General features: G+C 44.0%; 1 protein-coding gene across 2 annotated transcripts in view; it reads right to left on the bottom strand.

Moving 5' to 3' along the window:
* large1 (LARGE xylosyl- and glucuronyltransferase 1) overlaps window positions 1–27,036 on the bottom strand; it is a 199,182-nt gene that overhangs the window by 133,025 nt on the left and 39,121 nt on the right. For both annotated transcript variants that reach the window (XM_079493719.1, XM_079493720.1), the window contains exon 3: window positions 5,826–6,160. In XM_079493719.1, the coding sequence (XP_079349845.1) occupies window positions 5,826–6,160 (335 nt within the window). The remainder of the gene's footprint in view (window positions 1–5,825; window positions 6,161–27,036) is intronic.

The following is a 27,036-nucleotide window of genomic DNA, read 5'->3' on the forward strand; positions in this document are numbered from 1 at the left end:
AGTAGCTATTCACAAGATGTTCTCGTTTCAGCACAGATTGTGTTAAATAATCAACCAGTGAAATTGTGTGTGTGGGGGGGGGGGGGGGGGGGGGTGAATAAAAACAATGCGGTTTCTGGTGGCTTTTCTGGGTTTATGAGCAATAGTACATTTGTTGCATCAGCAAAATAATGCAATTGGATATAATTTGAAGTATGCCATATTACTGCCCAGCAAACGTGTGGCTGTACTGTGAGTAACTCGTATTATAGCGTGAGAGACAGGCTGCGTAAGGCAATTTAAACAACAATGCGTTGCTTCAAACCCAGTCAGCAAACTCCGTTGAGTGTTTAAAATTACATCTTAAGACTTTTTTTCTTTCGCTAAAGCATTTTATTGATGTTTCTGCTTGTTGTGTTAACCCATTTTGGACTGAAGTCGATTAAAGAAAGGCTTCTAAATCCTGTGTTCCATCCATGTTTCTATGTCAGTGGGGCTCAACCTTTTTCATGTCAAGGACCCCCAGAAATATCTCTATTGGGCCGCGGACCCCCATCTCAAAATATGTAGTTCCAGGGACCCCCCCCCCCCCCCCCCGCCAATATTTTAGCCAATATTTTAGTTAAAATATTCGCTCTGAAATATATATTCAAAGATTTGCACCACATTTTCACGACTTTTCAAAAATAGCAGACCTACAAGCTCGTAGCGCGCCACTCGGTGGCGTGCTACGAGCTTGTAGGTCTGCTATTTTCCAATAGCTAAAGCATAACATAATGCTAACACCAAAAGGGGTTCCCGCCCAAAATGGGTTAAGGTATATGTACACATATTTCGGTTCTTATTATGAAGCACTTTGTTAACTTTAGAAGTTTTGAAAAGTGCTATACTGCAGTAAATACAATTGTGCCCATTTCACACAGAGATTTCTCCTAATGTAAATGTCACCATGAAGTCACTCTAGTCAATATGTTTCAGGTACCCGTAACCTGATATTCTTGTGAATATATTAACTGCCGTGAAGCACACGGCAAAATGCAATAAAAAGTGTTAATTTCACATGCAAATGGGGGGGTTGATTTGATTTGTTGGGGGTCCATGCCTCTGTTTTTAATATCGCTCTTTGATCATTCATTTGATGGCCAGTCGGTGCAGTACATGAGCAGTTCTCAAACCATTTTGTTCCAACGGCGCGTTATTATGTATCCCACCGCAGTTCTAGGAAAGCCCTGCTGTGATTGGCCAGTAGTCGTTGTGATCGACAGTTCTCGTTTTTGCGACCAGTCATTAGTCCTACAACTACAACCTATCTCAAACAACATTCTTTGTTCGGTACTCATACAATAGTTTGGTACAAAACACTGAAGTCCTTAAACCAGAAACCTAAACCTAACCTCCCACGGGGCAGCACACCTACAGTAAACCTAACCTTAACCCATGTCTAACCAATGACTAGTCTAAACTAAGTATGCACCCCCCTAAACCTAACCCGAACGGCCTAACCTCAGTAAAACGATGCCTTCCCGGGAGCCAATCAGACACATGGTGAGGCGGGTCTACCCTAGAACGTTGGTGGGATTCATAATCACGCTCCAACGACGCCCAGAATGATATGTATTTTGGCCACCACACACACACACACACACACACACACACACACACACACACACACACACACACACACACACACACACACACACACACACACACACACACACACACACACACACACACACACACACACACACACACACACACACACTTTGAGAAGTATTCAATAAATGCACTTCCTTTTGGGGAATGCAGACTATTATGTTTGATGTTTAAGTTTGAGATTATATTACAAAATGTAACCATTTCATTGAAATGGTTACGTTAACCTCAATAACCGTGCGTAGCTTGTCTATTCTCGCCGGTGAGATTTGGAGTAGAAATAAAAACCAGTGTACCTTGCACTGAGCCCTGGGGGACCGCTGCAAATTATAGGCTTTAAGTGATTAACCATGGTGTCCCAATTTTGGGCAAATTCATCAAAATGTATAGCTTTTTTTTTTTAAAGTAAAGAAATGGTTAAAATAGCAGATATAGCATTGTGATGGTATGTCCATGGCAAGCATACAGGTATAGACAACCCATTTTGGGTGGGAACCCCTTTGTGTTTTAAACATTATGTTATAATTTAGCCATTGAAAAATAGCAGATCTACAAGCTCATAGCACGGCCACTCGGTGGCGCGCTATGAGCTTGTATGCCATGAGATAACATGAGCTAACATGAGCTTGTAGCGCTTCTATAATAATTTGTGAATTTTTTTTGACTCTTTCATAAATTCTCTGGCATAAATAAATAAATCCTTGACATGATAATGTTTGCAAACCAGCGTTCTACACGATAGCTCTTTGGGGATCGTTTCGTGCACATTGACACTCTGGGATCGATGCGTCCCCCGGAGAGTCGTTGTGGAGGGACCATTGTTGGCAACCAGCTTTTCTTGAAAGATCTGCTATTTTTCAAGAATCGTAAAAATGTGGCGCAAATCTTTGAATATATATTATTTCAAAGTGAATGTTTTCAACTCAGTCTAAATGGTCTAAGTCAGGGGTTCTCAACCCGTGGGTCGCGACCCCTCGGGGGTCGCCAAATTATTTTAGGGGTCCCCAAATTATTTAAAAAAAAAAAAAAAGATTTTTTTTTTTTTCACGATTTTTCAAAAATAGCAGACCTACAAGCTCGTAGCTCGGTGGCGCGCTATGAGCTTGTAGATCTGCTATTTTTCAATAGCTAAATTATAACAATGCTTAAAACACCAAAAGGGGTTCCCGCCCAAAATGGTTTAAGGTAGCAGTCAATTTATATTGGGGGTCGGGAGGGGGCGGGGCGGGGGTCCCGAGACATTGCCAAAGCATTTCCGGGGGTCCCCGGCCAAAAACGTTGAGAACCCCTGGTCTAAGTAGTTAAGAAGGTTTTACAAATCCAATGCCGTGTACAAAATGTAACCAAGTGGCTCATCATGGGTCCATTAGTCTCAATGGATAAATGAACACAGAGGGTGTGACTGTTGTGCAGAGTTTTACACAACAGCCAGCTGTCCGACATGCAGGGAGGGAGGGAACCATACCCTAAGAGAAAACCAATACTCACAATTGGGTGAGGATTAGGCTACGAGGCGCCCCAAAGCCAAGTCTTTAATCTATCCAGTGATTTTAACTTAGAGCCCATACTCACTGCACCACTCTTTAAAAAACACCCTTCATTGGTTCATTATGACTGAAACGTTTTGCAGCTGCAGACAAAATAGATTATCGACATTCTCATTCTCAGCTGTTCCCGTGCCAGAAGCTGGGTCTTATAAGTCTTTTAAATAAAATTGAGAGAGAGAGAGAGAGAGAGACAGACAGACAGACAGACAGACAGACAGACAGACAGACAGACAGACAGACAGACAGACAGACAGACAGACAGACAGACAGACAGACAGACAGACAGACAGAGACAGAGACAGAGACAGAGACAGACAGACAGACAGACACATACTGGCAGAGCGGTACAAAGAATAGAGTGTTCTAACAAACACATTTGTTCTAACAAACACATCCCAAACACATTTTTGGCTCAGGGCACCCCTGTAAATAATGTTTTCAGCCATGGCACGCCTGGAACACATCGTTACTTTATAGCACATGGCATAGTGTGGTAAGTGAATATGTAAATTTCCCCCCCTAAGATGCAGTATCACACACACACGCACGCACGTGCGCACGCGCGCACGCACGCGCGCACGCACGCAGGCAGGCAGGCAGAGCAGCCGGATGGGAATCAGGAGGTTCCTAGTTCGATCCCAGACTCCCCCAGACCTAGTGTCGAAGTGTCCTTGAGCAAGACTCTGAACCCCCAATTGCTCCCGATGTGCAGGTTGGTGCCTTGCATGTAGTAGGGCTGTGCGATATGACCATATCGTCTGGACGATAAAATGAGCGTTTATATCGGCGTGTCGCAAAACAATCGTTACGGCAGTATTTCACGTCTCAGCGCCCAGGCAGGCACGCTGCTAATCTATGCTGCCATTTCATCAACAAACATGGAGGGAGATGATAGCCGACTAGATTCAGAGTGGGATAACCAGCTGTTGTAGAGTCAGGTTTCATGCTGGTCAAATTGATACTGCATAGTTCTACGCATAGTTTTCCAGAGCCATGTTGTTGAACAAAGAGCGTGTGCAAACACTTCTGCAAAACACACGGCCTCATTCCTCCTACCTGCAGTCCTGCTGCGCCTCTTCTTGTTCCAAATTAATTATACCAAACTGAAAAGTCCATAATTCAGCAACAGCTTCCAACAACAACAACACAAGCGCTGACTGAAGTTGTGTAAAAACAAAAAAAAGAAAATCCACTCGACCTGCACACGGCTGTGCATGTAGAGTTGACGACGTGTTGTCGTCTATCACTCTGTTGACCACCTGTAGTCTATTAAACATCGTTAACCCTCCCGTCCGAAGGTTTAAAGGTGTAGTGAAATGACACTTTTAGACCATAACGGATATGGTCTAAAAGTGTGAAAAACTTATGGTCATCATATGGGCATACCTAACAATGGATGGCAAAAAGTTTTTATATCAAAAGTCCATAAAAATATATTTTGTATTACTTCCTGAAAACGAAAACGTGCTGCGTGATGACGTGTCGAGGCCCACATCGATAAAAGCCAATAAAAATGAAGCTCACCCGTTTAATTCCCCATATGTGCGCATCCGTGCACCACAGCTGCTATTGATTACAGAAATCCTCCGTTTTTATTCCCATTCCAGATAACATCCAGACAGTGTATTACTCGGTTTCAACTTAATCATCACGCTAAAATATGTATCTGAAAACATTATAGGGTAGAAATAAGCCACATAACAGTAAACTGGTACAGCTGGCCGACTATCTGACTTGTAAACAAACACACACACACACCATGCGCTGGTATAGCATAGCTACCGTCCCTAGCTACCGTTCCATCGCCTGAAGGGATGCAACGCTCCGATTGGTTCAGAAACTTCATAGCGGTGTTTCAACTTGAAGCCGTCTGAAACTTCAAAATAAAATGTCCACCATTTCCATTTCACTACGCCTTTAACAAACTACACTCACTGAGCGACAGAGAGAGAAAGTGGAACATGTTGAATCTGAGTTTATGAGCTTAAATTAAAATGAACAAACTGTGGAGCAGTGACATGAGGTAATGCTTTTTCCTTAGACAATGTAATGCAGACATAGGCCTGCATGTAGCCTACACTTCTGTGTCTGAATGGGAAAATCGTATTTATTTATTTTTGCTTTTGGTAATAATTTTAATAACTGATCTCAATAACAAGGCTTGCCATAATTATGCAGCTCTATAACAGTAAGCCATACAGCAAAAATCATATAGGCTAAAGTAGTATATACATTTTATTTTGTATTCTTTTTGTAGTTGCTTTAGGCCCGTCTGTGCATGGGCAGGGCATCTTATATCCAGAGGGCATCCAGTATTATATCATTAGACTGGATGTCATCTGTGATTTTGGATATTGTAATATTGGCACAAGTGTTCTTTTCCTGTTTTTTCCTCTGTATTGGCAAGTACTCAGCCAAAAATATATATTTCTTAGATAGAAAATAGGCATTGGAAAAAATATGCTATATTGTGAGTATATCGTTATCGTGATATATAAAATGAGCTATATCGTGATATGAGATTGTGTTATAATGCCAAGCCCTACTTGCGTGGTTTCCTCGGCCATCGGTGTATGAACGAGTGAATGTAACGCACACTCCATGTAAAAGCGCTTTGGATAAAAAGCGCTAAACAACATCGCTCACCTCACACTTCTCCACGGCCGGATGCTGCACGCAGTCGGAGCCGTTGGCGGCCGCCGCCGCCGCCGCCGCCGCCTTCTGGCCCGCCTCGTTGTCCCCGGTGCCCTCCTCCGAGTGGGTCCGGCGGCTGCGGTTGCCATGGTGACCACCGGAGGAGGAGGAGACGTGCGGGGCCCTCGGGGGCCGGCTGAGCTCCTTGCGCAGGGCCCGGTTCTCCTCCTCCACCTCCCGCACCCGCTGCTCCAGGGCCTGCCGCTCCCCGCCGACACCACCCCCGCCGCCGCCCACCAGTGTGGACGACTGCTGGGGCTCCAATGGCGACAGCGGCAGGAGCTTCACTGTAAAGAACAAGGACATTGATTTATTGGGAGATTCTGACTTTCAATTATTGTACACATAGATTTTTGTTTTGATTGTTAAGTTCTCCACTTCTTGCTTTGGCAATTAAAACTCAAGCCCTTTGAATTGAAATTGAATTGTAGCAGTTGTTATACAATTGTAATCGTTCTTCGATTTTTTCAAAAATAGCAGACCTACAAGCTCGTAGCGCGCCACTCGGTGGCGCGCTATGAGCTTGTAGATCTGCTATTTTCCAATAGCTAAAGTATAACATAATGCTTAAAACACCAAAAGGGGTTCCCGCCCCAAAATGGGTTAATTCCTCAGAAAACCTATTAATTTCTCTAGGACTCTCTATAAACTACATGAACTCATAGCATTCCTATTCTGGGGGTGAACATTGAGTGAAAATAGCATATATACACAAGTTCACTCACAACGCGTCGCAACATGGCATGTTTAGATCTACGAAAAAAAGGAGTTTACTTAGTATAGACCTGTGGGACGCCCCGGGTTAACCAAGTACTGTATATACTGCGGTGTTTGTGAGAGAGAGAGAGAGAGAGAGAGAGAGAGAGAGAGAGAGAACGAGAACGAGAGAGAGAGAGAGAGAGAGAGAGAGAGAGGGAGAGAGACGTGCACTGGCTGGTAATCATGTATTGCTCGTATCACAAAATGCCCGAGCAAAAACATTTGACTAATTTCCCCCGATGAAAACTACAATACAACAAGGCCCCTGGTCTAAATCAAATTAGCAGTCAGGTCCAAAGTGTTGATGTGTCTCAAAGAAAGCCACGGAGTAAACAGAGCCTGTTCAATCAATACAGCTGATGCAGAGATCAAGGGCTGCACACGCACGCACGGTGCATAGAACTCAGGTCGGTCGGTGGAGAACCTGCTCCATCCCAGCGCTCTGCCTCTGCTTCAGATATATATCACCGGACAAAGAAAGGTCTTTGAAGAAAGAGTACGAGCCGGACCAATGCTTCTGTTCGGCCCGATACATCGTCTATAATTTGACTTTTTTTTTTGGTGGCATCGATATCCGCAATAAAGCAGCTGATGTGTCTTTGATTTTTAACCACTTTCAAACTGCCGTCTCTATTCGATTTTTACAGCAAATTCGACATCGGACCAAAATACCTGCCGTTGTTCGGTCTCTATAAACAAGCAGCATGCCTTGAAATGAAATGAAATGAAATGGAAATGAAATGAAATCTATATTTACCCAGGGTATCTGGGCTAAGCTCAAGAACTTGTTTCCAGCCAGGCCCTGCTCATAGAACACATTTCATCGTAGTGGTTGATGCCTTGTTCAAGGGCATTTCAGCGGTGGTAATTTTAACTTGTCGGACGGCTGATCCGAACTGGGAACCTTCCGGTATCTAGACCGCGCCGCTATCCGTTCGGCCACCGAACGGATAGCGTTCGGCCACCGCTGCCACCGCTGCCACCTTCCTCTTCTTAACACTTACAGCGCTAGCATTTATTGAAAAATTAGGATCATTTTTTCCCATTTGAGCTCTTATTTTGAAAAGCCACATTTCCAGTCTACCATTAGTAGTATTATCCTAGTAAGCTCAACGGAGCCTGGACAGGCCTTGTTTACAATATGAATCCAACCGGGGCACTGGAGAGCTCCACATCGTCGGCTCTGTGCCGTCAAAGAAACGTTGTTTTGACCAAAAATGCCATCTGGGACAAGGAATAGGAGATACAGGCGATTGAAAGAAACAGATAGAATGGATTATTATGGCGACGACGATCTAAGATGGACGATCCAGTGCTGTGACAACAACATAGCTAGCTAACCGGCTAACGTAAGTAGCAGCATTATGGCTCGATCGACCGAATGCACCATAAAAGCGCAATTGCCAATCAACGGCAATGGCGGTAAGCGTAGTATTAAAAAAAAGGCTTCAATTGACCTACATCTACGGCAATGGCGCTGAAAGAATTAAGCGCCCTTCCTCCGTCATAAAACAAAAAGGATGGAGCTCTAACTGGCTGCTGAAACATCTCAGAGAGCCCCGCCAGGTCCCTACGGAGACTGCAAAACCAGGAGAGCCCCACCAGGACCCCCCCCCCCTCAATCATCTCCCTAAGGACACTACAACCACAAGGCCCTATGAAGAAGCAGTAGCTACAAAAGAAACCCAGCATGAGGGGAAGATCGTGTGGGAAGAAAGGAAGGCATGGTAGGAGTGTTGACTTTGTCGACTAAAACTAAGACGAAAAATGTTCGTCGACTACCTTTTTCCACTGACGAAAACTAAGCTATGATGACTAAAACTAAATATAAAATATATATATATATATATATATATATATATATATATAAAACTAGACTAAAATGTTAGGAAGGGACTAGTGGACAAAAGATCCAGTATACTGTAAGTAATTTTACACTTGGTTGCATGCTGAAAATAGCCGATCTACAAGCTCACAGTTGTGAGCTTGTAGATCGGCCATTTTCAGCAAGTGTAAAAACAGTCATTACGATTTACGACGGCATCAAGGCCTGCCAAAATACATCTTCGTCGACTAAATCAGCTGTAGATTTAGTCGACTAAAATCCTAGGATATTTAGTCGACTAAAACCAGACTAGCACTAGCAAGACATTCCAGGTGACTAAAATGTGACTGAAACTAAATTAAAACTGTTCAAGAGACTACGACTAAAACAACAAATGTGCTGCCAAAAAACAACACCGCATGGTAGGAGAACTCTGAACACATGGTATAGCAGCATGGGGTTCACACCCAGGGACGTTATAACCGCTAATACACCTATTGATCAGCTGGTGGGAGATGGATCGTTTTCCTGCGTGACGCCATCCATCATCAACAACCAGACCACCCTCCCCCATCCCCAAACCCTAGGGGCCTGCCCCGTCCTCCTCCTCCCTCCCCCAGCCCGCCCCGTCCTCCTCCTCCTCCTCCTTTGGCCCAGGAGGTCAGCACAAGAGGAATGTGCACTGTCAGGGAAGTGGCGGCGAAAAGGGCACCCGGCGCTGAGAGGGCCTCGGGTCGTTTATATATTATGTAACGGACACTATAGGCCGACCGGTAGCAGAGCACACTATAGGCCGACCTATAGCAGAGCACACTATAGGCCGACCGGTAGCAGAGCACACTATAGGCCGACCTATAGCAGAGCACACTATAGGCCGACCGGTAGCAGAGCACACTATAGGCGACCGATAGCAGAGCACACTATAGGCCGACCGGTAGCAGAGCACACTATAGGCCGACCGGTAGCAGAGCACACTATAGGCCGACCGGTAGCAGAGCACACTATAGGCCGACCGGTAGCAGAGCACACTATAGGCCGACCGGTAGCAGAGCACACTATAGGCCGACCGGTAGCAGAGCACACTATAGGCCGACCAATAGCAGAGCACACTATAGGCCGAACGATAGCAGAGCACACTATAGGCCGACCGGTAGCAGAGCACACTATACGCCGACCGATAGCAGAGCACACTATAGGCCGACCAATAGCAGAGCACACTATAGGCCGACCAATAGCAGAGCACACTATAGGCCGACCAATAGCAGAGCACACTATAGGCCGACCAATAGCAGAGCACACTATAGGCCGACCGGTAGCAGAGCACACTATAGGCCGACCAATAGCAGAGCACACTATAGGCCGACCGGTAGCAGAGAACACTATAGGCCGACCGGTAGCAGAGCACACTATAGGCCGACCAATAGTAGAGCACACTATAGGCCGACCGGTAGCAGAGCACACTATAGGCCGACCAATAGCAGAGCACACTATAGGCCGACCGGTAGCAGAGCACACTATAGGCCGACCAATAGTAGAGCACACTATAGGCCGACCGGTAGCAGAGCACACTATAGGCCGACCGGTAGCAGAGCACACTATAGGCCGACCGGTAGCAGAGCACACTATAGGCCGACCGGTAGCAGAGCACACTATAGGCCGACCGATAGCAGAGCACACTATAGGCCGACCGGTAGCAGAGCACACTATAGGCCGACCGGTAGCAGAGCACACTATAGGCCGACCGATAGCAGAGCACACTATAGGCCGACCTATAGCAGAGCACACTATAGGCCGACCAATAGCAGAGCACACTATAGGCCGACCGATAGCAGAGCACACTATAGGCCGACCAATAGCAGAGCACACTATAGGCCGACCGATAGCAGAGCACACTATAGGCCGACCGGTAGCAGAGCACACTATAGGCCGACCAATAGCAGAGCACACTATAGGCCGACCGGTAGCAGAGCACACTATAGGCCGACCAATAGCAGAGCACACTATAGGCCAACCGATAGCAGAGCACACTATAGGCCGACCGATAGCAGAGCACACTATAGGCCGACCAATAGCAGAGCACACTATAGGCCAACCGATGGGTTCGATGCCGATCCCAATTTTCATAGTCCTAAAAAAAGCGGACCCGTGTGAAGTGAGGGGCGATCTTATCGCACATCATCATACATCATCTCATTCCGGCCAATCAGCATTCGTGTCCTCACCTTCTTCTTCAACCCTAACCCTTGTGTTTCACAAACACTCCACAAACTGTCCACCAGTGTATTGGTGAGGTGCTGGCCTGAGGCAGTAAACAAGCAAAAATAAGAAAAAGGCCGCACACTCGTAGCCACGACGCTGTATATTTATTGACAAGAATCCAACGTTTCGACCTAGGAGGTCTTCTTCAGGGAATCCCCTCAAACATCACTCATGTGAAGTGAGAGGGGCCCACTGTGGCTGCCACATGACGTCACTGCTTAAAGGGGAATTTCTCCCTAAACCTTTTTTTACAAAAGTAAGTTGATAATTATGTATATTGACCAAAAGAAAATATTAAAAAAATAAAGATATAGGGGAGCGGGGGCTGCAGCTGGAGATGAAGCTGGGGCTGGAGGGGTCTAACGCTAGAACTCCTATTCAATCGCGCAGTTGGTTTTTGTTTTTTGTTCACATCTGTTCTAGATGATGTGACAGCAACACTCCATGCATTGTTGACAATGCACTCTTCCTGGTCTACGTGAGCTGATGCTAGACCCCCCCAGCAGCAGCCCCAGCTCCAGCCCCAGCCCCAGCTCCCCTATATCTTTATTTATTTTTTTATATTTATTTTTGGTCAATATACATAATTATCAACTTACTTTTGTAAAAAAAAGGTTTAGGGAGAAATTCCCCTTTAAAGCCAACATTGAAAAAAGTCCATAGACTTGGCTGCCACATGACGCGAGTCAAGAGTTTGGAAGCGCTCGTTATCAGTAAAGCAACGTCCTGCTGCCTCCTGCATTATGTGGACATTTAAAACAGGTGGTACGCAGATATCCAACGAGCACTTCCAAACTCCAACACTTCACCAGGAAGTGGCTCATAACATATCTACAGTGGATTTTTATGAAACAAACCCTTATATGCAGGTAGAAAGAGGATAATTCAAGCTTTTCGTACAGCTGCAATGTTGGCGAGTTTGACAATGTTTAAAACAATCAAATAGGACTTTCCCGTTTGGACGAATGGGCTGTCCATGGGAAATTGCACCTAGTAGTCACCACATTGCTGGCAAGATGGACGCGGTCTGCATATGGTCAATCGCCAATTAGTCGACCGATAATGTTCTAAACGTCAAACAATGACCGATGTATTGTCTGGCTCTATAGCGCATGATGTTGTTCCAAAGCGGAGGAGGTATATATAGGCACCCTATTACAACACAAGGTAAAGGTGGGGGGGGGGGGGGGGGGGGGGGGAGAAGAAAGAGTCCAACAGAATGAAAACTTTTATATCTTTCCAATCCAAGAGTGGAGTGTGAATTGGAGCAGTGCTATCGAGCCTGTTTCCAATCTTTCAATTGACCTTGGCTCCGTTTGTTTACCGACCGCTGTGGGGTTCCAACTAGTGTCGGTCTAGATGAAGTGTCGCCGTTTTGTTTTCAGTCACAGTCAAGGTATAAATTAAAAGCAGCGAGCGAGCACGCGCGCTGCTTTCTTTCTTTCTCACACACACACACACACACACACACACACACACACACACACACACACACACACACACACACACACACACACACACACACACACACACACACACACACACACACACACACACACACACACACACACACACACACACACACACACACACACACACACACACACACACACACACACACACTAAATCCCCCCCACCCCTTAGAACTAAAGCACCTTCTGGACTCCATTTTATCCAAGCTGTAATTAATTTGCTGAGTGGATTTGCTGGGCCTAATCCCACTGAACTGGGCTGAGCGGCCGTTTGTTTGTGCCGCTCGCACTGATTGCATATGGCGTCTGCAGGGGCGGGCGGATATATGCAGCACCTGGTCTTTTTAGCTCAGCCCCAAAAACACAAAGCCAATTCATCTGGCGTTGCAGGCGTTTGTCATGCAAGCAGCTTTTAACCACTTAAACCATTTAGGCCCGACGTCGAAATAAAAAAAAATGTCTTCGAAATTCTGACAGTTTTCCGAAAGATGTTTCTGTATCAGTGGTGCTCAATATTGTCAATATTGTCAATGTCAAGAAGAACCCCAAAAATGATATGTAATTGGCCACCGACCCCCATCTGAAAATATGTTGTTCCAGGAACCCCTCAGAAGCAAAGATTTTAGTTAACAACGTTGGCTCTGAAAGAATATATATTCAAAGATTTGTGCCATATTTTCACGATTTTTCAAAAATAGCAGACCTACAAGCTCGTAGCGCGCCACTCGGTGGCGCGCTATGAGCTTGTAGATCTGCTATTTTTCAATAGCTAAATTATAACATAATGTTTAAAACACCAAAAGGGGTTCCCGCCCAGAATGGGTTAAACCCCATTACGTTGTTGAGCAGAGTCCCCCAGGGCTCCGTAATGGCGTCCGTCGTAATGCCGGATTTTACGCTCGATTGCATGCTGAAAATAGCCGATCTGCAAGCTCACAACGTGTCTCGGCGCATGCTTGTAGATTGGCCATTTGTCAGAGCGCAGCACTCGAGCGCAACCAAACATAAAAGGACATGTCTTTCAGTTCTACTGGATCTCTTCTTCGCTAGTCCGTCCCTAATCATTTTGTCTAGCTTTTATCCGTTGATGAAATTGACCTATAGCTAAGCCCCTCCCCTAACTGATATGGCCCAATCACAGCTAAGCATAACATGGTTTAGGCAAACCTCTCCACCAATAGTTTTCCTATATGATGAAACATAGTTTTAAAAAAAGAAATGTCACGCACATATTTTTCCAGTGCATATGGCAGGCCTTGTTGACAGATTTGGAAGAGATTTTAAAGGCCTGGTAGGTTCTAAAAATGAACCAGTATTTAACCCATTTTCAGATTTCAGATTCTAAAAATGTCTTCTACATCCTGACAGTTTTCTGAAAAAGCTGTTTCTATGTCAGTCGTTCTTCGATTTTTCAAAAATAGCAGACCTACAAGCTCGAGCTTGTAGCTCGGTGGCGCGCTGTGTGCCAATAAAGAAATGGAAATGTGAGTACTTTGTCCACCATTTATTAAATATTTGGATGTGCTGTTTTTTTTTTATTATTCCTATTTGTTTTATGTATACTGGATTTTGGTTTAGCACTCCACTGAAAACCATTGCTGATGTGCAACCTCTTTTTCTCATTTAATAAATACATAGAGTAGCAACAATAGCTGAGAAAAAAAATGAGTGAGGATCATAGAGTATATAAAAGGATAGAGACTGAACTGGCACGAAGCTCCGCCCCCCCCAGCTATTCATGTCAGTGGAAGTTGCTCAGTGGCGTTTTGAAGCACCCGGAAGACTGCCGGAAGTACCGTCTCAGAACATCTACTTCCGCATTTGACCACCACATTTTGGTGGTCAAATGCGGAAGTGCAACCGAGCGCTCAATGTTAAAGCCCAGCTGCACAGGGTTTCCCGGTCATGAATCCACGAGTCCGCCTGTAGTCCCTCCTCCTACCACTAGGGCCTAGAGCTTCAACGTTGAATAGCCTCACTGGCCCCTTGGTGAGGATACAGTATAGTCAACCAGGAAAGAGAAAAAAGAAGGTCTTGCTCTATTAAAATGACCATAATATGAATATACTGTATAAAATGACTATAATTTGAATTTACTGTATCATATAACACGTTCCAGTCATTTGGGCCTTGCCTGTAAACGTTCTCATACACTAAATGGTAAATGGTGCATTTATATAGCACCTTTATCCAAGGCACTTTACATAGGTTGTGCATTACATTCACCCATTCACACACCGATGGCGGCGGAAACCATGCAAGGCACCAACCAGCACATAAAAATAAAATAAAAACTCCGTACGTGGGGTGACAGAGCTTTTGCCTTTTCTGCCCCAACCCTGTGGAATGCCCTCCCTAAGGCACTCAGAGATGCCCCCACCCTCCAAACTTTCAAAACCGCCCTCAAGACCCACCTCTTCAATATTGCCTTCCCTAGCTAACCCTTCTCACTGTCTTTCTTTTGAATGTTTTTTAGCTTTTAGTGTTTTCCCTTTTCTAATAAAGTTGTTTTTATTTTGTTGTTACCTCTGTAAAGCCCCCCCCATGTAAAGCGTCTTTGGGTACTCAGAAAAGCGCTATATAAGTTTGAGATATTATTATATTATTATTATTATCAGGAGCAATTAGGGGTTCAGTGTCTTGCTCAAGGACACTTCCACACTAACTCGGGGGGAGCCCGGGTTCGAACTGGCGACCTTGCGGTTACCATCCGGAAACTCTACCCCTGGGTCTTGCTCTATTAAAATGACTATAATATGAATATACTGTATAAAATGACTATAATCTGAATATACTGTATAGTAACACGTTCCAGTCATTTGGGCCTCGCCTTTAAAACGTCCTCATACACTGCACACGCTGTGTGAATCCTGCATCCCGTAAAACCAGCACACACTGACACACTGGGGCCTAACGACATGGAACCGTCTCAATTTGCTTTGTTTGTGCACGTTTGATATGTGCACGGTGCACGGCCGAGGTGATGGAAACTAGTGTGTCGACAAAAATGTCCGGGGCACGTCACATCAGGGTCCTGGTGATAATGAGAGCTGATAGCCCCGCTGCTGTCCTTAACCCATTTAGGCCTGACCTCAACATTTAAAAAAATGTCTTCTAAATCCTCCAGTTTTCTGAAATAAATATTTTCACGATTTTTCAAAAATAGCAGACCTACAAGCTCGTAGCGCGCCACTCGGTGGCGCGCTATGAGCTTGTAGATCTGCTATTTTTCAATAGCTAAATTATAACATAATGTTTAAAACACCAAAAGGGGTTCTAAAAAAAAAAAAGTGTCTTCTAAATCCTAACATTTTCCTGTAAAACGGCTATGTTTCTATGTCAGTGTTTGCTCAACCTTTTTCATGTCAAGGACCCCCAGAATTATCTGTATTTGGCCGCGGATCCCCATCTGAAAATATGTTGTTCCAGGGACCCCCCCAGAAGCAAAGATTTGACTTTTAAAACGTTCGCTCTGAAAGAGTATATTTCAAAGATCTGCGGCACATTTTCACGATCTTTCAAAAAATAGCAGACCTACAAGCTCGTAGCGCTACGAGCTTGTAGATCTGCTATTTTTCAATAGCTAAAGTATAACATAATGCTTAAAACACCAAAAAGGGTACCGCCCAGAATGGGTTAACAGACCCATCCCTACCTCTTAGCCAAATACGGGGGGGGGACACACGCACAGGTCCCCCCGGACCGAGGGTGATTCACCGTCTATTTGGACGCCGTGCTCGTAAAGGCGCTCATGTATGGCGGAATTAATTGCCGCCGGCTGCAACGCCAGCACCCCCCCACCCCCATACCCGCCGTCGCCCGTACCGTACGTCCTCCCCGCTCGCCGCCGCGGTGACATCTGTCGAGCCACGGCGAAACATCCGTCATGTGACAGCAGATGCTCACCTGACAGGCAACATGAATCACCTGCCAAAGGAGCACGCCATACCGTATACCCATCCACGATAATCATAATATCGCAGAGGTTTTTTACGTTATTGTGAAATTGTCCTTCGTCATACTATACGCTGGACCCCGAGCTGTCTCTGTATACGTGAAACCACGTTTTTTACCGTCTACGTCGATTTTTGGCCATAGTAACCTTCAGAATATGGATGCTGAGATGACAGGGTTTAACAAAAATCACACACGTGTGAACTGGGTGGTGCAACTCCCCTCTCCCCCTGCCTGCCTGCCTCTCTCTCTCTCTCTCTCTCTCTCTCTCTCTGTAATTAGCAGGCAACATTGCAACACTATCTCTCTCTCTCTCTGTTTCTGGCACAACAGCGCCACTTTTGCCCCTACTGGTACTCTAAACATTGTCCCATAGTCCCATAGCTGTTCCTTGGAGTGGTTGCACCACTCGAAAAGTGGCATTTTAAGAGTTCTAAGCATATTTGGATTATTGCAATAATATTGTTTATCGCAATTGTCCCATTCTTACACCAGGGGCTGGCCTAAGGGATTTGTGTTCCTTTTTTTCCATTTTCTAAAATGGCAGTGCTGCTGTTCACAACACGTGAACAGGGCTTATAACCACGTGAACCCTATAGCGTTCCTATTGTGGGCACGTCTTCGACAAGCACATGACAACATTGAACAATCAGCTGTTTTCAGCAAAGCGGTAAAATAAGGAGGGGACCAAGTATAGGCCCCTGGGGGACTCCAGTCAACAAAGTATGCCAGCAACTCATTCAATCTTTGTGGAACAATTGGTTGATATATTAAGAGAGGACAAATTATGTCAAAAAGTAATAGAAAATCCAGGTCCACTCATTCAAATGTACATGCCTTATTCAGGGTGTCCAGCTTTTCGATTATCCGATTAATAAAAATCACACCCGTGTGAAGTGAGGGGCGCTAATATATATTAAAGTCTAACTCATGTTGATTAGGTGATGTAACGGTGATGTGAAACAAACGGTGCCAACACAAACATAAAACGCCATTAACCCATTTTGGGGCGGGAACCCCTTTTGGTGTTAGCATTATGTTATGCTTTATCTATTGAAAAATAGCAGATCTACAAGCTCATAGCGCGCCACCGAGTGGCGCGCTACGAGCTTGTAGGTCTGCTATTTTTGAAAAATCGAAGAACGACTGACATAGAAATGTAGCTTTTTCAGAAAACTGTCAGGATGTAGAAGACATTTTTAGAATCTGATCTCAGGTCAGAATGGGTTAACATATAAAGTGATAGTGATAAATAAGTGATAGTTGGTTGAAGCCCTATAGGTGACTTCAAGCTGAATGTGAACCCGCGGTCTCATACACCGAGACGCAACAAAAGGCCCGGTATAACAGCCAGGCAGAACAAGATGCCTCATGCGCTGCCAGACGGAGGAGGGCAAAGCTTCCATTTGCTGTCGAAAGCGGGCAGGATTTCCAGGTCAAACAACACACGATATCCCTGCACCGCAGGAGTCAGCGGGGGTTGGTTGTCCATCTTCGCCAAGACACGGGCAGAATGATCCGGGTGCCCACCACAGCGTAGTGATAACAACAACAACAACTCGGTCAGTGACCTCGCGCCCGTATAGCCAGATGACTGGCTGTTTCGGCGTTGTGCGTGACTGACGGCTTCCAAGTCGTTCTGCAGAGCTATAGCAGACATTAGTCATTTATGCTACATTACGTCACGACACTGCCTGCCGTGTACGGGCGATCAATCTCCATGCGCTTCCATGAGCAATCCCGTCAACAGACGGCACGCACACACACACACTCACATACATGTATGCTCATTATCTTGATGGTAGAATACATGCGTTCCATTAGGGGGCGCAACAGTTATATCAAACTCAAACAAATTGAATTAATATAATACAATGTATAATGTATTGTTGAGGGGGCCTCCTGTGTCCAGCTTTGAGGGTTTGTGTAAACGCAAACATTTCCCAACACAAACATTGAATGCCATTGACAATGAATGGCCAGTTTTGAAGACAAAAATCACACCTGTGTGAAGTGAGGGACGCTAATATATTACTCATGCAACTCATGTTGCTATGATTAGGTGACATTGAACCTGTATATAGGAGGGGGCCTCAAACATAATTGGTTAATAATCAATCCCTAGTCAATTAACCCATTTTGGGGCGGGAACCCCTTTTGGTGTTAGCATTACGTTATGCTTTAGCTATTGAAAAATAGCAGATCTACAAGCTCGTAGCGCGCCACCGAGTGGCGCGCCACGAGCTTGTAGGTCTGCTATTTTTGAAAAATCGAAGAACCACTGACATAGAAACATAGCTTTTTTCAGAAAACTGTCAGGATGTAGAAGACATTTTTAGAATCTGATCTCAGGTCAAAATGGCTTAAGTATAAAAATCACACCCGTGTGAAGTGAGGGGCGCTCTTATCATCTCACAACATGATGTAAAACAAACATTGAGACAAAACAAACATTAAACCTGTATATAAGAGGGGCTAGCACCCCTCAAAAATAGGGCTTATATCACACCCCATGAATTCATGGAGATTTGTTTTGTTTTTGTCACATTCCTAAACCATGACTGGTGGAAACTCAAAGAGTCTCCTACCGAGTCTTTTTTGATGAATTGAACATGGTGGACCCTATTGTAAACAAGTGTAATGCTTAATTGGGTCGTCCACTCACAGTTAACAGCCTTTGTATTGAGTTTGTGCTGGGAATGTACTGTAATTCTGCAAACTGTTAATAAATATTTCAATCAATCAATCAATCAATCCCATTTCAAATTGTTGGCTTATGAATGGAAACTAAAACAAAAAGATCTCCATGAATTCGAGACTTCATGGGGTGTGAACTACTTAGAATTTGGGCGATCTACTCATTTAAGTAGTTAATCAATAACTTGATTAATCTAAAAAAAGAATATGTACAGACAAATCGCTAAGAAAACATGCCATTCAACGGATACCACACAAAGACGGACTGCCAAGGGCGATGTGGTAGCCATGGCAACGGCTGATTTGGACAGCGCGCGCGGTCATAGGTCTTTTACAATGATGTGCTGTGTAGCACAGTGGTTCTCAACCCATTCTGGATCAGGGACCACTCGGAAGGTCTCAAAAGCGTCCAAGGCCCACCCATCGGACCACTTAACCCATTTAGGCCTGACCTCGAAATTAAAAAGAAATTCTTCTAAATCCTCCAGTTTTCTGAAATAAATATTTTCACGATTTTTCAAAAATAGCAGACCTACAAGCTCGTAGCGCGCCACTCGGTGGCGCGCTATGAGCTTGTAGATCTGCTATTTTTCAATAGCTAAAGCATAACATAATGCTAACACCAAAAGGGGTTCCTGCCCAGAATGGGTTAACATGGCAGACAAAAGATTGGGTTGGCCGTGTGAATCTTCAGCATGTTTATTTTAATGAACAATCAAACAATTGTGCTCCTAGCTTAGATCAATGGAACTAACACAGTATACTTTAGGTACCCATTTATCATCATCACAATAAAATACATTTTCTTTATTTTTTTCTTTTTATATATATATATATATATATATATATTTATCCCACGATTTTGTAACCCTTTTTTTCCCCCAGTGTCAATTATCTGTTCTCTGCCAACCTGGGGAGAGCAACGAACTGACACCATGCTTCCTTCAATGCATGAGGAGTTCAAGCCTCTTCTTTTCAACCGACAGGGGTCGCCCTCCGATCAGGTGACCCGGCTGGCGTGCATGGAGAGGCAGCATAGAGACCAGAATTACTGCATGTTTTTTTTTGTGAGGGTACCTACAGTCCCATTCTGTTGGTCTGTACCAGGCTGACTTCTAGAGGTACCTCTCAAAACCTTTCATGTGAAAAGTACTACCTACCCTGTGCCTAGGGGGGGGGGGGGGGGGGGGGGGGGGGCACAGGGAGAACATGCAACCTTAGGGTATGGGCACTGATGACACGGCGGAGAGAACACGTCCCCTGCAGCGCCCCACAGCGCGCCCCCCCAGCGGGAATCAAACGCAGGACCTTCTGGCTGTGAGGCGACAGCAAAGCAAAGCAAAGTTACTATATTTACCCAGGGTAACTGGACTAAGCATCAGATACTTGTTTACAGCCAGGCCCTGCTCATAGAACATTTCATGGTAGTGGTTCAATGCCTTGCTCAAGGGCAAGGGGCGGTGGTAATTTTAACGTGCCGGTCCGGGGATACGAACTGGCGACCTTCCGGTATCAAGACCGCTCCGCAAACCGTTCGGCCACCGCTGCCGGCGACAGCCGACAGGTGACAGCGCTATACCGACTGCGCCACCGTGCATCGTTAGGACACTCATGACGTCGTAAATCGTTTGCCAGCCAAGTGTATGGACTTTAACGTTTGTTTTAGGGCACGACGTAAGATGCCATGTGGCCAATATAAATACAGTGCAATTGCCCTGCATTTGCGCAGCTTTACTTTTTTTTTTTATATACCCATTTTGGGCGGGAACCCCTTTTGGCGTTTTAAACATTATGTTATAATTTAGCTATTGAAAAATAGCAGATCTACAAGCTCATAGCGCGCCACCGAGTGGCGCGCTACGAGCTTGTAGGTCTGCTATTTTTGAAAAATCGTGAAAATATTTATTTCAGAAAACTGGAGGATTTAGAAGGATTTTTTTTTTTAATTTTGAGGTCAGGCCTAAATGCGTTAATACCCATTCCCTTTCCCAAAAGTGAAAGAAAGAGTGGCAGAGTGGCTAGATAATGGTCCAGCAGATGTTAGGGGGGGGGGGGGGGGGGGAGAGAGAGAGAGAGAGAGAGAGAGAGAGAGATGAGTGGGTGTAGATAAAAAGCTGAGCAAAAAAAACATATGGTCTGACCTCAAGGAGGTGTGGGTTGTAGCGAGTACACCGTGTGGGCGGAATTGTATTAGGAATGCAAAAACATCCCACACAGACACTGCTGTCTGCTACATGCAAACATGAACATTTGTTTGTCAAGACTTGGGAGAAATAAGATTGTTCATGAACAAAGTATGTTTCTATTCATAGGCTTGGTGTGCAATTGTACGCCTGGGGGTTTCCAGAAGATGGCATATACCCTATTATACCACAGGTCGTTTCGAGGAAGCAATCTGATTGGTTGAAACAGCCTTCTAGCCGTGGGTTAAACCAGCACCATTCACCACCTAATCAAAACAAAGAATTCAGCTGCTCTGTTCTCCCAGAGCGCTAGCAAACTCGGTGGCTAGGCTAGCTAGTTTCTTGGGACATTTGTGGTCGTAGTGACTACATCTGTCATTAAAAAAATATATTCTTTCAGCGATTTTCTTAGTTTTAAGGGTAACTGTTGTATCACTTCAGTGATGCTTGCGGAACTCGACTTCGTCTCGTTCCTCACCGCATCCCTGTCGTGGCAATAATCACGTTAACCCACACCCTCTCGTGTAATATTGCTTAATTCTGGTTCAGAATAGGGTATAAGACTCAGGTGCAGATTTTAACCAGAAGAAGAATTATGACGTTATTATGTGTTTCTGGTTCAAATCTGCTGTTGAGCCAATAAAAACAAAGCTATGGGAAACTGGCAGGAAAAAAGGGTATGCCACCTTATGGAAAGCAGGAAGGTTCATTAATGCAAAGAGCAAAGTGAAAAATGTGCGTTTGAGTCTCTTTTCTTTGGGCATTTTGACAACTTCCCCTTTTCCTCCTGATGATCTTCTTCACTCACTGTATTTGGCAGTGAAGCGTTCAGTTTCACTTTCAAATTGTTTTGCTTTTTTTGTGCGCATGTGGGGGATGGAGAAGAACGCATTCACGATTCACTGGTGGTAGATTTCCCCACAGTGACATCGTGACGTTTCCATAAACATGAATGTCCCAATTAACCCATTTTGACCTGAGATCAGATTCTAAAAATGTCTTCTACATCCCTTAGACAGCACTTTTTAGACTTAGATAGCATTTGAAACAGACTTATGTCATGTAGACAGCACAATAACAGTACAGCATAGTATAATATATATGTATAGCTTATATGTATAGTGTCATTATATATAGATATGTTCTAGTTACGTTCTTAGCTTACGCATGTTTCTTGATAAATGCTTTTTATATATGTGATGTATTCCCATGCTTTTTGTTCTTGCTTAATGTAAATCGCTCTGGATTAAGAGTGTCTGCTAAATGCCTAAATTGTAAATTGTACATCCTGACAGTTTTCTGAAAAAGCTATGTTTCTGGGTCAGTCGTTCTTCGATTTAAAAAAAAATAGCAGACCTACAAGCTCGTAGCGCGCCACTCGGTGGCGCGCTATGAGCTTGTAGATCTGCTATTTTTCAATAGCTAAAGCATAACATAATGCTAACACCAAAAGGGGTTCTCCCGCCCAGAATGGGTTAATGTGAAGAAGGGAGCAGTTCTGCTTCGGGCAATCAACACCCTGCATATTCACGAGGGTATAATGTAAATAAGTTATGAATGAGGAGCTTGCTGCCCGTGCTGCTCGGCCACTTAATGACTACGCAGATTTGCACTGTATAACCGCAGCTGCTCTTTACTTGCCAACGAGTGGCACTTTCCAGCCTCGTAAAAAAAGCTCTCTAGGGTTTCTCCATTTCTCCAAGAGGTCATTCGCCTAGAAAAGAAAAACAAAAAAATACATCTAGCAGCCTCTGTTCCTGTTTACTGTACATTAATCCATTTCAGCCGATCCCCACCTTATCAATCCATTGAATTGTCAAGTTGTCATGAAATGTCACCCATTCGTCTGGCCCCCCTAACCCTAACCCTAACCCCCTAACCCTAACCCCAACCCTAACCCTAACCCCCTAACCCTAACCCTCACGTGACAGCACAGGCATTATTCAATTCAATCTTTATTGCAGACTCACGGTCCAGATCACATAGAGGAACAAAGGACAGTAAATAATAAAACAAATTAAAAATAGAAAAAATAAAATGTACATATATACATACAGTACATAAGCTCACAGTCTGTAGAGGCAGTTACGCCAATGTCTCCAAATCATGGAAGAGAACCTATTAGAGCTCTTCACAGGGTTGGTTAACAAACTGATGACACAGTTGTCAGACTCCTCTAGTCGACACATGAATTTGTACATTAAGTTTCTCAGAAGGGCTTGACAGGTAGGCACCCCCAAGTTCACAAACAGCTGACTGGCACTGTGCCATCTTGGTACCCTCATTAGTAAACGTAATGCATCATTATATGCAACCTTAAGTTTGTGCATGCTACTCACCTTGTAGTTACTCCACAGGTGAGCAGTATACAACGGTGTACAGAAAGCTTTAAACAGTGATACCTTGACATCTGAAGAACAATTATGAAATTTCCTCATTAAAATGTTTGCCTGGGCATACAGTTTGCACCTTTGTCTATGAATGTCTTTATCATCTGTGAGGTCATCAGAGATATAGTGCCCAAGGTACTTAATCTCACTGCAGACAAGGAGAATGTTATCACTGAGAATAAAGTTAGGAAAAACTGCCTTTTTATCCTCTTTACTTCGCACAATCAGGATGCTACTCTTCTTGGCATTATACTTAATATTAAAGTCCACACCATACTGGGAACAAATCCTCAAAAGCTGCTGTAAGCCTGCACTGTACGGGGAAATGATAACCAAATCGTCCGCGTACATAAGATGGTTCACAACAGTATTACCAATAACACAGCCAGTTTTACAGAGGTTCAGGTTACAAGATAGATCATCCATGTACAGATTAAATAAAAAAGGAGATAAAATCCCCCCCTGTCTGACCCCATTCCCAACATGAAATGGTTCCGATGCAGTATTGCCCCACTTCACCTGCATCAGCTGATGTGTATACCAAAAGGCTAAAATCCTGATAATGTACTTGGGTACCCCTCTTTGGCACATTTTAACAAATAACTTAAAATGGTTAAGTCTATCAAAAGCCTTCGAAGCATCAATAAAACATAAAAACATAGTGGAGTTTTGACTCCTATATTTTGCTATAATGTCCTTTAACGCAAAGATACACATATCTGTTCCGTGTTTTCTTTTAAAACCAAACTGGTTGTCAGCTGTGGTTATATACTTTTCCAGTCTGTTCAACAGGATCTTCTCCAGCACTTTGGACAGTATGCTAGCTAAAGCAATAGGTCTGTAGTTATCCATATTATTAATTTTCCCAGCTTTATCTTTTATGACAGGTATGAGCAGCACAGATAACATGGAATCTGGTAAGACACCATGGTACAGGAACCCAGTAAGACATAGAGCAATAAGAGGGGAAAGTTTAAGACTGGCATATTTTAAATGTTCAGCTGAGATGTGATCCGGGCCGCATGATTTATTATTTTCTAGACTCAATATCGTATTGTATACGTCCTCAGATCTAACTGCCAGGTTCTCAGTAGAGACAACCATATCAACCTCAAATGCTTCACTCTTAATACAGTTGAACAGATCATGATAGTGTTGTCGCCACAATTCAGCAATATTAGCTGATCCACTCACTCCATCAATGGAGGACGGTAAGGGTGCTTTGCTGTTGTTTAGCACCTTGACCTCTTGCCAGAAATCAAAGCAGCTGTTGTTGCGCAGCTTTCTGGCCAGAGAGTCTGCCCTCATTTTATCCTCATTTTTTTTAATGAAGCGGACCGCATATTTATATTTAGAATTTGTGGCTTGTTTATGTTCAAATAGGGTCCCCTGCCTGGGCCTACCTGAATCTGCCCATACTTTAAAAGCATATCTAGCAGCAGTATGTAGCTCAGTCACATGCTCATTCCAACCCGGTTTTATGGTGTGCACCTTTTTCTTTCTCTTACATAAGGACTTGCTAGAAGCATTTAAGACATCAACAATAATATCATAAGTAAGGCATAAGTCTCTACCATGTTGCTCATTTTTACAGTTGGTGTCTCTGCAGAGCATTGCATCTCTTGGTAATACAACAGAGGCTAAAGCTTGGTCAGTAAGCAAGGTATAGTGATCAATATCATTCTCACTCAGTTTTAACCAATCCAGCCTACCTGTGGAGGATTTATTGTCATCCACAGATAGCATAGGGATATTTTCAACATTCAGGGTCATTACGAATGGAATATGGTCAGAAGTGGCCAACTCATAGCAGATATTAATGTTGTCAAGAGAAGCATGGGCATCCGCTGTGCATATACAGTGATCTAACCATGACACAGTATGCCATGCTTCACTGATGTATGTGTAGCTTTTCTCAGGTAGTAGAGATTTACTTGACAAGATTAGATTATTATCATTACAAAAGTGCAGTAAACATTTACCAAACAGGGATTTCTTATCTGATATATCAGAATTCAAGTCCCCCATTACATAGACACAGGTTGTAGTATTATCCTTAATGAAAGCATTAATAAATGCCAATCTGTTGCGAAATTCATCTTCATTTTGATATGACTCGTAAGGTGTGTATACATTTAAAATAATAAAAGATCTATTGTCATATTTTATCTCTATACCGATGGCCCAGTCAACCTCCAATCGTATCACTGTAACCACCGAATCATATTTACTGTGCCAGAGAATTGCTACACCACCCGGGATTCTAACATGGTGTCAACGATAGAACTGGCTGACAGCGTCTACAAGAATCTCCTGGTAGGCCAGTAGGGACCTACTGGGCCCAGACGAATGGGTGACAATTCATGACAACTTGACAATTCAATGGATTGATAAGGTGGGGATCGGGTGTCCATTTTGACCTGAGATCAGATTCTAACAGTTTTCTGAAAAAGCTATGTTGTCGGTCGTTCTTCGATTTTTCAAAAATAGCAGACCTACAAGCTCGTAGCGCGCCACTCGGTGGCGCGCTATGAGCTTGTAGGTCTGCTATTTTTCAACAGCTAAAGCATAACATAATGCTAACACCAAAAGGGGTTCCCGCCCAAAATGGGTTAAGGGAGAGTGGCACGAGTAGTACAACAACAATTGCCTCCGTTTTATTTTTTTATTGAAAAAGGTGAAAAAGTCACATCTCCCACTTCTCAAGCGGACCGACTTTCAGCTCCCTCGAAGGCATTAACCCATTCAGGCCTGACGTCGAAATTAAAAAAAAAAAAAAGTTTTCTAAATCATGACAATTTTCGGAAAGATTTGAGGCACATTTTAACGATTTTTCAAAAATAGCAGACCTACAAGTTCATAGCGCGCCACTCGGTGGCGCGCTATGAGCTTGTAGATCTGCTATTTTTCAATAGCTAAATTATAACATAATGTTTAAAACACCAAAAGGGGTTCCCGGTTTAATGGTTAATGTGGTTAAACGCTAACGTGACATGGATGCGTTCCAGGTCTCAATGGCTTAATGTAGCACAAGGCTAAATCAAGTCACAGAGGCCTGGAACTGTCACGTTCCTTGTACCTCAAGTGGCAGGGGAATTTCCACCGACGCCAGTGTTAAAGTGGCTCTTCTGACGATGGCGATTAAGTCAAACGGAGAAGTGGGACGAACACAAGGTCGCGTGAAAGTTAACCATCCGAGGAACTAGTGTGTCTATACCGATGTCACGCAAAGAAATGGAAGTAAGAAATAGCCTTTCCGAGTGTTAAGAAATATAATGCTTCCATCCTTCTGGTTGTGCCCATCGTATCACAGCCGGATAATCACAGTGGGAATAACTGCAGAACTACAAATCCCATGACTCATGTCGGAGGTCTCATTCCACAACCCCATCGGCTGTGATAAACGCACGCACACACACACACACACACACACATTTGAATACTTTTATTTGGATCTACAACAAACAGTAGCATAACAGATCCAAACATTTTTGAGGAGGGTTTCAAATGAAGGCATAACCAGACACCATATGCAGTATGATTAACTCACAGTAATATGAAATGCAATGATTATAGTCTATAGCACCAGTCAACAGTATATGAAAATGTACTGTTGACTGGTGC

Source organism: Electrona antarctica (assembly GCF_951216825.1).
Source record: "Electrona antarctica genome assembly, chromosome: 23".
Classification (NCBI taxonomy): Eukaryota; Metazoa; Chordata; class Actinopteri; order Myctophiformes; family Myctophidae; genus Electrona; species Electrona antarctica.